Source organism: Empidonax traillii, unplaced genomic scaffold, assembly GCF_003031625.1.
Source record: "Empidonax traillii isolate 1590-97213 ecotype Southwest subspecies unplaced genomic scaffold, ASM303162v1 scaffold466:size1224651, whole genome shotgun sequence".
NCBI lineage: Eukaryota > Metazoa > Chordata > Aves > Passeriformes > Tyrannidae > Empidonax > Empidonax traillii.
In genome coordinates, this window is record NW_020955659.1 from 733,012 (window position 1) to 745,747 (window position 12,736).

General features: G+C 38.8%; 1 protein-coding gene across 1 annotated transcript in view; it reads left to right on the forward strand.

The window, feature by feature from the left end:
* The window catches only part of FMN2 (formin 2), a 183,902-nt gene that overhangs the window by 17,109 nt on the left and 154,057 nt on the right, over positions 1–12,736 (forward strand). The window contains exon 2 of the mRNA XM_027895764.1: positions 4,695–6,676. Coding sequence (XP_027751565.1) covers positions 4,753–6,676 — 1,924 coding nt within the window. The 5' untranslated portion in view covers positions 4,695–4,752. The remainder of the gene's footprint in view (positions 1–4,694; positions 6,677–12,736) is intronic.

The following is a 12,736-nucleotide window of genomic DNA, read 5'->3' on the forward strand; positions in this document are numbered from 1 at the left end:
CAGGAAACAATTTTCAACTGCTTGGAGCATGACTTTGGCAATGTAAGGGAATATATAATGGTAGCTGATGCCTCTTAGGAAGACAAATTTTCCATCATACTCAGAGTGGCAGTGGGGGGGAGCATTCCTGCTGCCACAGGACAGCAAGAACAGGGACCTGGTTCCAGCACTGGACTGAAAGAGAACAAGTATGAAAATACAAGCTTTAGTAACATAGATGGCTGAGAATGTCTTGGTTGGCTTAAACAAGCCTTCACACCATCTGTATTACCATATCCCAGTCAGTAATGTGAGACCAGAGTACTTTAAAACCATCCTCCACATGCCTTTGTCTCCAAACCAAACCCATGCAGGTTGAGTCACTAATTAAAATTAATCTCTGTAGGGTAGGTATGGCAGAGGTGAGGATACCCTGGGCTGTCCCTACTCTCCTCCAAGCAGCAGCCCTGTCTCCTTAGGGAATGGTGTGAGAGTAGGCTAGAGAAGCCCAGGGCATTGCCATGGCACCTGGGCCCTGTTGTGCAATGCTGAGGCTCTAAAACTGCTACCACCTTGCCACCTCAATCTCAGCCCACCTCTGGAGCTCCCTCCAGGCAGCCTCTGCCCTGGGCTGCCTTTTTGTGGCTTAACCGCAGGAGAGCACCTGCCATGGGCTGCAGCATCCTCATCACCTCCCAGTGCTGAGTCTCCCCAGCAGGGAAGCTGGTGGGGACAGAGCCTATATATACACATGTGCCTAACCTAACCAGCCACTGTGGGCTCCTAGAAGAGCTGGCCATAAGTGCAGGTACAGAGACTGTCCCTCAGTCACTGGGCAGAATGGGTGTACGTGCAGGGCAGATGGCACAGCTCGTTCTGTGGGCGCATTTGCTTCGCCCTCCACATCTTTGCTGCACAGTTGTAATGGTACTTCTGTGCTGGTAGCCAAAGCAGAACTGCTGGGGTGCTGTTTTGGGCCCTTTGTGTATTGCCAGTACTCCTGTGGTTTAAACCCTTCCCTTGGATCATATCAGTGAAGCCTAACCCGGCCCCAAAGGCTTGGCCTCTAGCAGAAACAGCCTGAGGCAGTAGCAGGGTGTAATCCTCATTCTACAGGCACTTACTCAACAGCTACTATTGAGAGCAGAGTGAAATATTATATTAAGTAAATTATAGTGAAAGCTCATCAATCCCAAGAAAGCTATGTCTCCACAGGGCAGGATATCCCCTCTTTTCCCTCAGGCAGTCTGTGTTTGCCATAGATCTGAACAATCAGAAAGTCAACTAGTCACCCAGTATTTTTGTAAGGAATCTAGGGGGGAACACTCCCACCTGTGCTTCAGGAGGCTGAGTCCTTTACCAAGTGTGGGCAATCAGTGCTGCCGGCAGCCCTTCCTCTTATAGCAAGTCAGTGCTGGGAGATCTGGTCAGCTTTTCAGAGGGGCTGCATGAAATGGCCACTGTCTTGAAAGTAATCACATCCCCATAGCAAGGTCTTGTGTTTCTAACAGGATTAATGTAGAAGTCTCTGGGACCACAAGGACAATGTATCTTGAGCTGTAAGTTTTGACTCTCCCCTTTGTGTTGCCATTTGCATCTCCTGAGCTTTGTAGGAGAAAGAGAGGTGAGTGGGATCTCAGGTCTATGCCTGCAATCTCACCCCTCAGTAATTTTGGCTGACCACTGGTAAATATTCAATGAGGCAGGCAGGCTCACCAACTAGCCTCAAAAGTTTGGTGGCAACCTCTAGCAAGCTAACTTATAATCACACTTAAAAACTAGTTAATTATTCTTCTTGAACACTTAAACTCCATTTTCCCCACTTATTGTCTGTTTAAAGTCTATTTTTCTAGTGTAGAATATTAAATACATTGTTAGTCATTGTTAGCTAAGTTTTAAAATATATCTTATACTGATGCCAAAATGTTCTGGTTTCTTGCTGAATTTTAATAATATGTTTTTCTTCAGAAGCTAAATGACTGCCAGAGAATAAACAACCCCAAAGTATTAACATTTGCTTTTATATTTGGATAATGTTACCCTTTTGTAGTTTCCTGCAAATGCTGACTGAATTGTATCTATCACTACCATTGGGGGGTAATTTTTGTCCTGACCCCACGCTCCTTTTATTTAAACTTATTTTCTGTGCCTTATGTGGAATAAGCAAAGCAAAATTTTTAATGTTTACGTGTGTACCTACGTTCACATAACCACCCTCATTTTGATAATGCTCCTTCCCCATACAGATCATGAGGGTTAGGATGCCACATTCAGAGTCATTATCTAGGAAATTATTTGGCTTTTTTTCTTATAGTTCTTTTGCTATTAGGATTACAGCTGCAGATGGAAACAAAAATGAAATTGGTTTTGATGTAATATATGTAAACCTGGTTATTATCTCTGGCTACACATTATGTGGGGGTTTTTTGAAGAACTTCCTCATCAGGATGTACTGTATGAAAACTTGATGGAAATAGTGCAGCCACATGATTAAAACCATTATAAATTTCCAGTTTCTAATTAAAAAATGAAGATAGGTCTTTTACTAGACTTTTATAACCCCAGCTTTGTGAATGGCTTTGTTTTACAACATAATTTGCAGTGTAATTATCATTTGCTGGTGAATTATCATTAGTTGTAGTGTAAGTGTATAAAGTCTGTAAGGCAAGTTTACAGAGAAGGAAGGAAGGGGAATGTTTCAGAATATTGCCCTAATTCTACATTTCCCTTACACATGCATCCCACAGTACCTTTATATTAATCCTACACTATGCCAATTTCTGGCAGATGTTAGTGAAAAGTGAGCTTTACAGTGGGGTTGGAAACTACAAGTACTCCAGTCGTAATCAAGGGTTAGATCCTTGTCAGTTCTAGTCAGTGAAAATACCCATCAAGGTATTATTCTACTACTATAATTCCCTCAAACTGTTCCTTAAGTAATTCTTGCTGTGTATCTTCAGTTGAACTGAAATTACACGAGCTTCTAAAAGCCTTTTGCAAATAGGTAATAATGCCGTAAAAGGGAAAATATTGCAAAAAATTAGAAACTAAGTAGGATGACAGGAAACAAAAGCAGAAATGGAGTTAAAAAAGGAAAATCACCTAAAATGCTCTTGCAGGTTTTCCTGTACTAGATCTTGGTAGGATATTTATGAATGTTAAGTTTTAAAAGTGGAAAAAGAAGCAGGTGTTTGACTTCATTAGATAAGGGAAAACTAAAAAAAAACCAAAACCAAACCAAACAAAAACAAACAAAAACAAATAAACAAAAAACCCAACGAAACGCCCACAACCAAACCATCCCACTGAGTACACAAAGTCATCTGATCCACATAAAACACTCAAGTTCTTGCATACAAAAGATTTCTGGTGCCTGAGCCATAGTCCCCTCAGGACAACACTTACATCAGAGTGACGAAAAGGAAAAAATTATGATAGTTCAAACTAATTTATTCGCATGTATTAGTGACAGTGCTATTCTTTCTAAACCAAATAAAGAGCAATTATTTAACAATGACCACAGCCCAGATTTGTAAAGGTATTTAGAAACCTTTGGAAAAAAATAGTATGTGTCTGGGAGGGGCGACTGGATGTGCCTGTATAGTTTTTAAAATGTAAAAGGTATTCCTCTTCTTCTTCTTTAATGTGTATAAAGGCAGACAAAAAAAGTGAAATGTCTAGAAGGAATGAAACCAAAAGTAAGAGTTAGATAAACCAATATAATGTATTTTTCTGGAAAAATATTGTTTTAAGAAATCCTTGATGAAAGGGAAATTACAAGTAAGGAAAGTTTGAAGGTGTAAGCAATATGTAAAGTCTTATACAGAAACTGAAGCTAATAGGCCGGACAGTTTAGAGATGGTAAATCATAAATAAAACATCTATCTAACTACTTCTTGGTTGGTGTTGAACCAAGGTATTGAACTGCTAAACTGATGCAACTTGGCAATTTGGCATTCTTATGCCCTTTTCTTTCTATTCCAGTTATTTTATTTCTGAATTTTAGAAGTGGAAGGGAATACCTGTCTGAAAGTTCAGGAAATGTATTTATAAGGTATTGATGCTTATACATCTAAACCAAAAATGAAGGTGAAGCAGCAATTGATTAAAACTGCTGCACAAACTTCCAAAATAGTTAGCAAGTGTCCGTATCTAAATCAATTATTAAATACATAGGGTGAAATAGAGGAATACTTTACTGTATCTTTTTTCTTAGGAGTATTTGAATACTACTATTTTTCTTGTTTGTTTTATCTTGTTCCATGCCAGATGTTCCTAGGGGAGAAAACAATGGTGATGTGTTTTAATATTGATGAGTTGATTCTCCTGGGAATAATAGTATTTCTACCTTCTCAGAATACAAATTGTGTGAGGCTTTTTATAGTGTAATTACCAAAATGCAACTCTTTAAAACTGTGGAAAGACCTTTCTGTTTATTATTTCTCTTTTATATACTTTAAAAGGAGAATGACTCTCCTTATAAAATTATGTATCATGTTTTAGTGACCTTTTAAAAGCAAGCATACAAATGCTTGGGGTACACCAGGGGATACTGTGTGTTCTGTCAAAGCAGCATATGCTTAAGCACCTTCTAAACTATTATAATCACAATAAAAATAATATTTCTCTTTCCAAGTTTGTTAGTTTATTCTTTTAAACAATTTCAGAGCAGTTGCAGAGTAATTAAAGTATTTTTTTTCCTTTTTTTCCTTCAGGAACTTGAACATTGAAGTCCTGAAATTATAAATGATTTAGTGGCGAGTTGAGCTTGCAATGCAGGCAATAAAAACCGTGGAAAAAGAAGTGACTTTTATAAAGGAAATACTTTTCACAGAATCCTTCCTAAAGAAACAAGAGTGCAGCAGAAACCCGGAGAGCAGGCGGCTCCGAGAACAGCAGCCATTGGAAGGAGCTGTCTGCAGCTCTCAGTGCTGTACTGAGCATGTCCCAGCGGAGCCCAGTGCGAGCAGCACATTATGCAAAAAGGCAGCTCTAGCAGATGGGAGAGAGGCACAGCAAGCATTTGCTTCACTTGCATCACCACCGCTTGAAAACAAACCTGGATCGCTAGAGGGGATCTCGCCAGCAGGCCAAAGGAATGAAATCCGGGAGGATGGCTTGATAGCCGAAGGTGTTGCACTGCGAAAAATCATGGGGAATCAAGATGGGAAGCTAAAGAAAAATACAGGTGATGTGCAGGAAGGAGAAGATGCCTCTGGGCCCAAGGATACGGATGGCACAAAGAAGGCATTGGGAGGCAGAAGGGGACTGGGGAAGCATTCGAAAGGAAGTGAATCTGGTAAGAAAAAGGGTAAGTCGGAATCCAGGCCCTCTGTGTTTTCAAATCTGAGGATCAGAAAAAATCTGTCTAAGGCTAAAGATGGGAATAGCAGTTCACGTGAGGATGTTTTGGAAAGCCAGGCCTTGCAGCCTGGAGAGCTGGACAGTACTCATTCAATTGTAACCAAAACTCCTGATATAAGCATCTCTGCAGATGAAGGGGGTCTCTCAGACACAGATGTTGAACATTTTGAAATCAGAAATGAAACTGTTCCAGCTGCTGCAGAGACACAGGACGGACAAAGGACCAGCTCTGGCTCTGATACGGATATATACAGTTTCCATTCAGCCGCAGAACAAGAGGATTTGCTTTCTGATATCCAGCAAGCTATTAGACTGCAACAGCAGCAGCAGGGGTCAATTAACATTGGAACTGAGGACCTTGTCACAAAAACAATGGGCCGACACATGGTTAATTCGCAAGCAGCCCCCTTAGATTTTGAACGTTTTTTTTCAGTAACTACCCTTGACAAAGAGAGGAGCCCAGACTCTGAGGGGGCTTTTCCAGCAGTATCTGAAATTCCTGTCTCCTGTGCAACTGAACGTGAACCGAAAGAAGCACTAAATGGCACAGGCTCTCCTGGTAACGGCTTAATTGAAACACAGGAACGTAAGCTATTGATTGAGGAACAGCTCGTTGCCGGAGTGGATGCTGTCGCTAGTGAACTAGAAGATGGTTTGAATAGAACTGCGGTGGAAAACAGGTCTCAGACACAAAGCTCTACACAACCTTTTCCAACCTCAGTAGCAGACACTGAGGCTAAAATTGCTGAAGTTCAGGCCGTTGATTTTCAGGGCTCAGTAACAGAGGATGGTATTTCAGATGCAGGCCACGATCACGCTGCTGAGACTCAGGAAGAGAAACACACTCTCTCAGCCAGTCAAGAGGAGGTACGTAATGGTTTATCCACGGAAATGAAAAATGGCATTTTGTCCTCTGAAGAAACAGCAGACAGTCCGGTGCTTGGTTCCCGATGTTTTAAGCCCTATCTAATTAATCCCTGTTACATCAAAACCACAACTAGGCAACTGAGTTCTCCCAATCATTCACCTTCTCCCTCCCCATCCCAGAGCCCGCTTTCTGCAAGGAGGCAGGAGTCCTTCCACAAAAAAGAAAAAGTCTCATTCAAGAAGAAGAGGTCTGCTAGTTTGGCAGGTTTTTTCAGTCGTTCTGCAGACTGGACAGAAGAGGTGTCTAACCACAAATACGAGATAACAGAGAAGGTGGGCTCTGCAGACTACTTGGAGCACAAGGGGTTTAGAGAGAAATTTCAAACAGAAAGAGTGCCTTTGACTCATTCAAGGAAGTCCTCAGGGGTGCAGGCTTCTACAGAGACGTTCCCCAATGTCTTTTCAGGTGAGTAGTGTGTTTTAAGGTTTTGTTGTTGGTTTTTTTCCAGAGACCCTTTGAAAATATTTTTTAAATACTTTAATTCAGTACTTTGCATGTACCTTTACTTCTGCTGACAGCTTTAAAACCCAAGGCCTGATTTTACAAACACAGTCACATTTCATCAGTCTGGCAGCACTGCCAGTAAAGGAAGTGTATAACTCTTTGAAGTTTTTCTTTCTGCTTCTCTCCTTTGTCTACATCCTGTAGAAAAAGGCTGGATGCCTTAAATTATTCTTATTGAAAAATCCTAAGAACTGTACTGTTGTAGGCAGACCATCTATCTGCATAAATAAATCTTTCAAATGTGAAGCTTTCTGGAACCAGGATCCTGTTTGAGTTTTCTTGTGCTAGTCACTGTTCTGATGTACTGTAAATATCTGAGAGCTGAACCTGGTGCTAGACTGAGGCAGTGATGGGGATTTGCTTAGTGCAAAATGGAAAAAGCCATGCAAGCACAGATGGACAGCACTCCAGAAAGGAATGAATTTCCCCTTCAGAAGGGGGAAAGAGCAGAAGAAAAAAAATGTTCATGTCTTGAAAGGCAGAATTAAAGGTAGAAGAGAGGGGAAACTGGGGGTAGTACAATTTGGTAGCTGTGAAAGGCTGCTGCTTAGGCTACATAAGGTGACTCATTCAGTACTCTTTACCTTGCCTGTTAGGCAACTTGCATCCTGTCACAAAGGCATGGGACTAGGGAGTTTACAAATGAAATAGTGTGTGTAGATGGTCATATTTTCCTGCACTCTGAGATTTTTTTCCCCTTTCTCTTTCCCCCATCTGAAGTTTCTTTATAAAGGTAATGTCTTCATAAATAGGAAGGCCTCTGCCACATAGGAGTTATGTATACAGAGGAAACTCAGCAACATATTCCATTTCTTTTTCACTTAAGAAAACTGTAGAACTAAGAGAATCCAGAGAACATGCCCTAAGAACACCTTATAAGATTAAATCAGATATGTGGGAAGTCAGTTCTAGGTGCATGAGCACAGTAACTAGACTTGAACCCAAGGTATTTGCAAAAAAATGGAGAGAGAATTTTTTTAATGAAAATATTTTTTATGAAAACTAAACAAAAATATGTTTTATTAAGTAAAGTATTAACATCATTTTCCAGATTCAAATCACAGGAAATCAAATCACATCTCACATTCTTCAGTAGTCTTGAACAGAAATCCCCAATTTCAGTCTAGAAAATTTGAATCCAGTTTTTTTAACACAGAAAGAGCCAGTTCCCTCTGAAGGAGACCAACCCCCAGTGAAGTGAGCTGAATCTTTTTTTGTATATGTTTTAAATCCCTTTTACCTGTTTTCTTAGATTTAATTTCAGACATCCTACTTAAACTTTCTCAGTTAAGGTGTTTACTACTTTCAGATTTATGGCATATAAAAATTACACTACTTTTTTTAAGCTATTGAGATTTGACAGCTTATAAACAACTCAGAGAGCAAAACTTTAACTTCATTATCAGTAATTAGACTTCTTTATGGTGGTGTTATAATAGAAATAAGTTTTATGTGGCAAACTTCAATAACATGGTAATTATTTTTAGATACTCGTTTTCTGGGAAGCAGACTTTTTCCCATTTCCTCATAAGGTTTTGATTTACTTAAAAACAACTTTTGGTTTGGTGGGTTTTTTTTGTTGTTTTTACCCCTCCCCCCCCCCCCCAGTACTTTAGACTGTTATTGTGAAGGGACCAATGTCCAATGCAACAGTAGTTCTATCTCTCATGGAAATTACGGTGACCCTCATTTGCATGTACATACCAGATGTCTTTACAAGCAAAGGACAATTATACCTTTCAATTCATGCAGAAAAGCTTATAATGAGGGAACTGGAAATGATATTATACAACTTTATCTCATTTTGACAATTCTTATTAAAAAAAAATATTTATAAGCTAAAAATTATCAAGAACATTAAATAACAACAAAAGGGAAATTAGTCTTGACATTAGTATTCCCATAAACTGCGTGTCACTTCTGTAAGAGCAGAAAAACCTCTTAAATAAACCATTCTGCACAGCAACAATTGCAGTAATAATTTCCTTCTACTTTGATACTACTTGGGAAAAATGTTGTATTTTAATTGCATGCATGAGATGCATTGATTTGGGGATTAACATCAGGGTTTTAGAAATACCATTCTTTACAGTGGGATATTTCTAGCTTAAAAAAAAAAAAAAAAAAAAAAAAAAGCCCAAACCAAGCAACTTCTTGCCTACAGCACTAAATCCCATTTTGCTGTGCAGTGACTGCAGTGTTGTTCTGCATTTCTAACTAGAATCAAGTAAAATATTCCATAACACTTTAGTCATTGATTTCAATGACAGCAGGTTCTGTGCAGATGACTGACCTACTTTTGCACTATGCTGTGGTTTGGCTGAGTGCCATTTGGTTTTCATAGTGATCCATATGAACTCTTTAAGACCGCTTTATTGTAAAATGTAGATGGAAGCCAAAGACTGGAATAGTAAAGACTTTGCATATTTTAATTTTGCTTCATATATGAAGACAAGCAGATATTTCAAATTTGATGCATTGCTTAGGAATGTTGTAGACAAATTTATGGGTGTTTTGTAATTCAGGCCTTGGATCTGTTTCTTTTTGATGAGGACAGCTGTATTTGAATTTGCAGTGGCAGTAATTACAAGTTCTAGGTTACCCGATGTACAGTGAAGCCCTGGCTTTTATATTGTGGTCCCAGGAGGACAAGGGCTGAGCATGAGTGAATAGGATTGGTTCTGTCGCTTTGGTGTGTGGCAATGAATGATTTGCACTAACATTAGGAAAGTAATGGTGAGAAAATGAAATTTATGTTTGCAAACATTAATGTGGAAGAGCTGATAGACGGATTTAATAAAGAGGAGTTTATTCTCGCATTAATTTGAGGTGCAGTGATTGCAGAGGAGCTAGTGGGTGTCTGTTACTTAAATTGAGTGGAAGAGCCCCACTAGTTGCCCCAGAAGGTAATTAAACTTGACCCAGACAAACCTGTGCCCATTCTAGTCTCTGTTAGCTGGCTGTAATGGACTTGCTGCATGAAGCTCTTCCAAATAGATCATTTATCTTTAAATTTCTCTTCAGAGGTTTTCATTTGTTCTTCTCTAGCTCTAAAGAGGAGACAAACAAAAATTCCTGGTTACCATTAGACAAAACTTGAAGTCAGTTCTGTGCTTGTATACTCAAGCCTGCTTTCTGATTTCCACAGAGGGTCAATCTACTTCTCACAAAGGCCACTTTAACTCACTTCTGTACTGTGCTAATGTCATCTGAACCCACTTGCAGTTCCAGTGCAGTGTCTGCAGGCATATGCAAAGGTCTTAGTATAGATTAGTATGTGAAAACTTGAAAACGTCAGATGAAAGTTTACTTCTGGGACATAAAGTAGATCTTTTTAGATATTTTTTCAAACATTTTTTCTTTCTAATGCATGTGATATTGCACACAATATGGATTTGTGTCAGTTGGCATTCTGAGTAGACTATTTATCATGCAACTGTTATTAAAGATTTTTTATGGTTTGCTGTTTCACTGATGGCGTTTGTCAACAGATTCTTTTATCAGATGGGGCAGTGCAGCCTCCTAACTAAGGATGCTGCACAACAGCAACCCTACATATGGTATCCAAAAACACTAGAGTTGCTAGTAAGCGTCTGAAGGGAAAGATCCTCCTCTTCTTTTTGCCTAGTATACACAAAACTGGGAGCTGGGGAGGAGGACTGCAATACTGGGCTTCAGCTATAGTAAAATGTGTTTGAAAATGGGCTGCAATATGTTATTGGAAGACTGCTGAGTGCTGATAAATTGCTTTAATGTTGCTCTGCCAACACCACAACATAGGATTTGGAGCAATATGAGTAATTTCACTGGAATTCAGTCCTGCCACAAGCTTGTTTTGATGGGTCTTATGATTAATGCTTTGATCTTTATCTAGAACTTCATTGGGATTAGCAGTTTTTGGTCATGGGATTGGGTGTCTCTATTTCTTGGGCAACCAGTTTCTGAGCAGTGACCTCATTCTGAGGTCTGACTGGCAGCATAACTCGTGTCTGGAGTAGAAATGTGTCACCTTGGTTGCATGCTGGTCTCTTTTGGGGTGCAAAGGGGGAAAGGAAAAGGGAAAATTTATAGCTGCAGGTCTCCGCAGTTCTGCTGTGATCTGAGACACAGCACCAGTATAATATTCATCGCACAAGGGATCTGGCTAGAGCTGGTCATTAAAGGATATTGTGTGCTTCAGTGACTTCATTTCTGTGAAATGAGAAGTGGATTATTCCAGTGGGAATAGTCATGTGGAATTTAGGTTTGATTATATTTCTTGGATCTAATTGTGCTTTACAATTATTTAAATATGCATAAATTTTCTAATAGCTTGGGGTGTGGTTGGTCCATTAAAAAAAACAAAACACACACACACACAAAAAACAAACAAACAAAAAAATCAAAACAAAACAAAACACCACAGGAAAACCAAACAAACCCTGTGTTTAGGGTTCTTATTTGAAGGAAAAAAAAATCTATTTCTTGGACCAGGCTTTTTATCCCTCCATGCTGTGGAATCTAAAGAAAAACAAAGTTGGAACTGAAAAGCATCTCTAGGAATATTTTAGACTGACTGTATATGAGGGATCAAATTCTAATGTGAAACATGGTGATAGAAAATGCAAAAACACAAATTACCCAGATATTTTGTTTGTTCTGTATTTAAATCAAGTTCAGGATATAGCCAAGTGTGTTCCTTAGGAACTACTCCTGCCAAAATTTGAGCTTACATAAGGAATACTGGTGATGAACATGTATGTGTAGGTGTTTCTGTGACCAGCTTTGTTTATTTTTAGGCACATTTAAAAGCATCATTCTGTAGCAGCTGGTGGATTGCAAGTTTCCAGAAACTTACTTTTATGTGTGCGGTTGATCTCTTTGAGGGATGAGGTGAGTTGATACAAGGAGGTCAGGGCAGAAGCAGTAAGAAGCTGGTAAAGGAAGGTAATGGAAGGATGTAAGGACATTGTGTCACCTCATTCCTGCCTCTTCATATGATAATAGAAGGCCAGTTGCATTTCTTTAAAGGCTTTAGAAAAGGCAGAAAAATGGGTTCAGGAGCTGTGTCACTATTATTTCCCCTAAGTAACAGCAGTTTCCTGTGTTCCTACATTGCAATTCATGGAAAGTTAGGGAAAATGAGATGATCTGTCTTTACTTGAGTGCAAAATGACTATTCCTCCTTTTATTTCCATATTGCTGCTGTCCAGAATGTTTCCTTCACATTGATGGAAATAGCTAGGCTTTCTGGCCAGGAATTGAGCAATATTTTCTCATGCAAACCCTTGCTTTATTCTCAGATAAATACAGAATATTACTTTTTTCACCTCTAGATGCTTAGACTATAGAACCAGTAAGTCAGTTAGCAGTTTTGCAACAGTAAGAAGCAGTGGTTATGAGATTGTGTGTGTAAACATCAGAGTTGTGAAAATAAATCCTAATAGACATAAAATTAAATGGAAATATATAAACAAAGAAGAAATACATAAATCTTGAATTTAATCTTTTTGATGTCTTTATATATACAGCTAAATAGTGCTAGGAAAGCCTAGTCACAAATGAGTTTTATTGAGATTTTCATATTTGTCAGTATAAGTATGAATTTTTTGGTCTCCAGGTCTATATGAAATGTATTAGGAATGCCAGAGCTCTGAAGCTGGTGTGAATTTGAATCAGGAGAAACTACAGATAACTTTACTGTGAAACTAATTACAGGAGACACCTTTCATTCTAGAGTTTATTTGATACCAAGATCTGGTTCAGGTGTCCCTTGAAGATGCATAATAGATAGTACTTACCAAAGACTTTCCACTTCCTTGCAGTGATAAGGAAAAAAAATCACTGTACAAAAGAAGTATATGCTGCAGTAGCACTCTAATTTACTACATTAACATCTCTAAAAGTTATGGAAGAAAAGCTAGTTTTCATTAAAAAAAAAAAAAAAAAAAAAAAAAAAAAAAAAAAAAAAAAAAAAAAAAA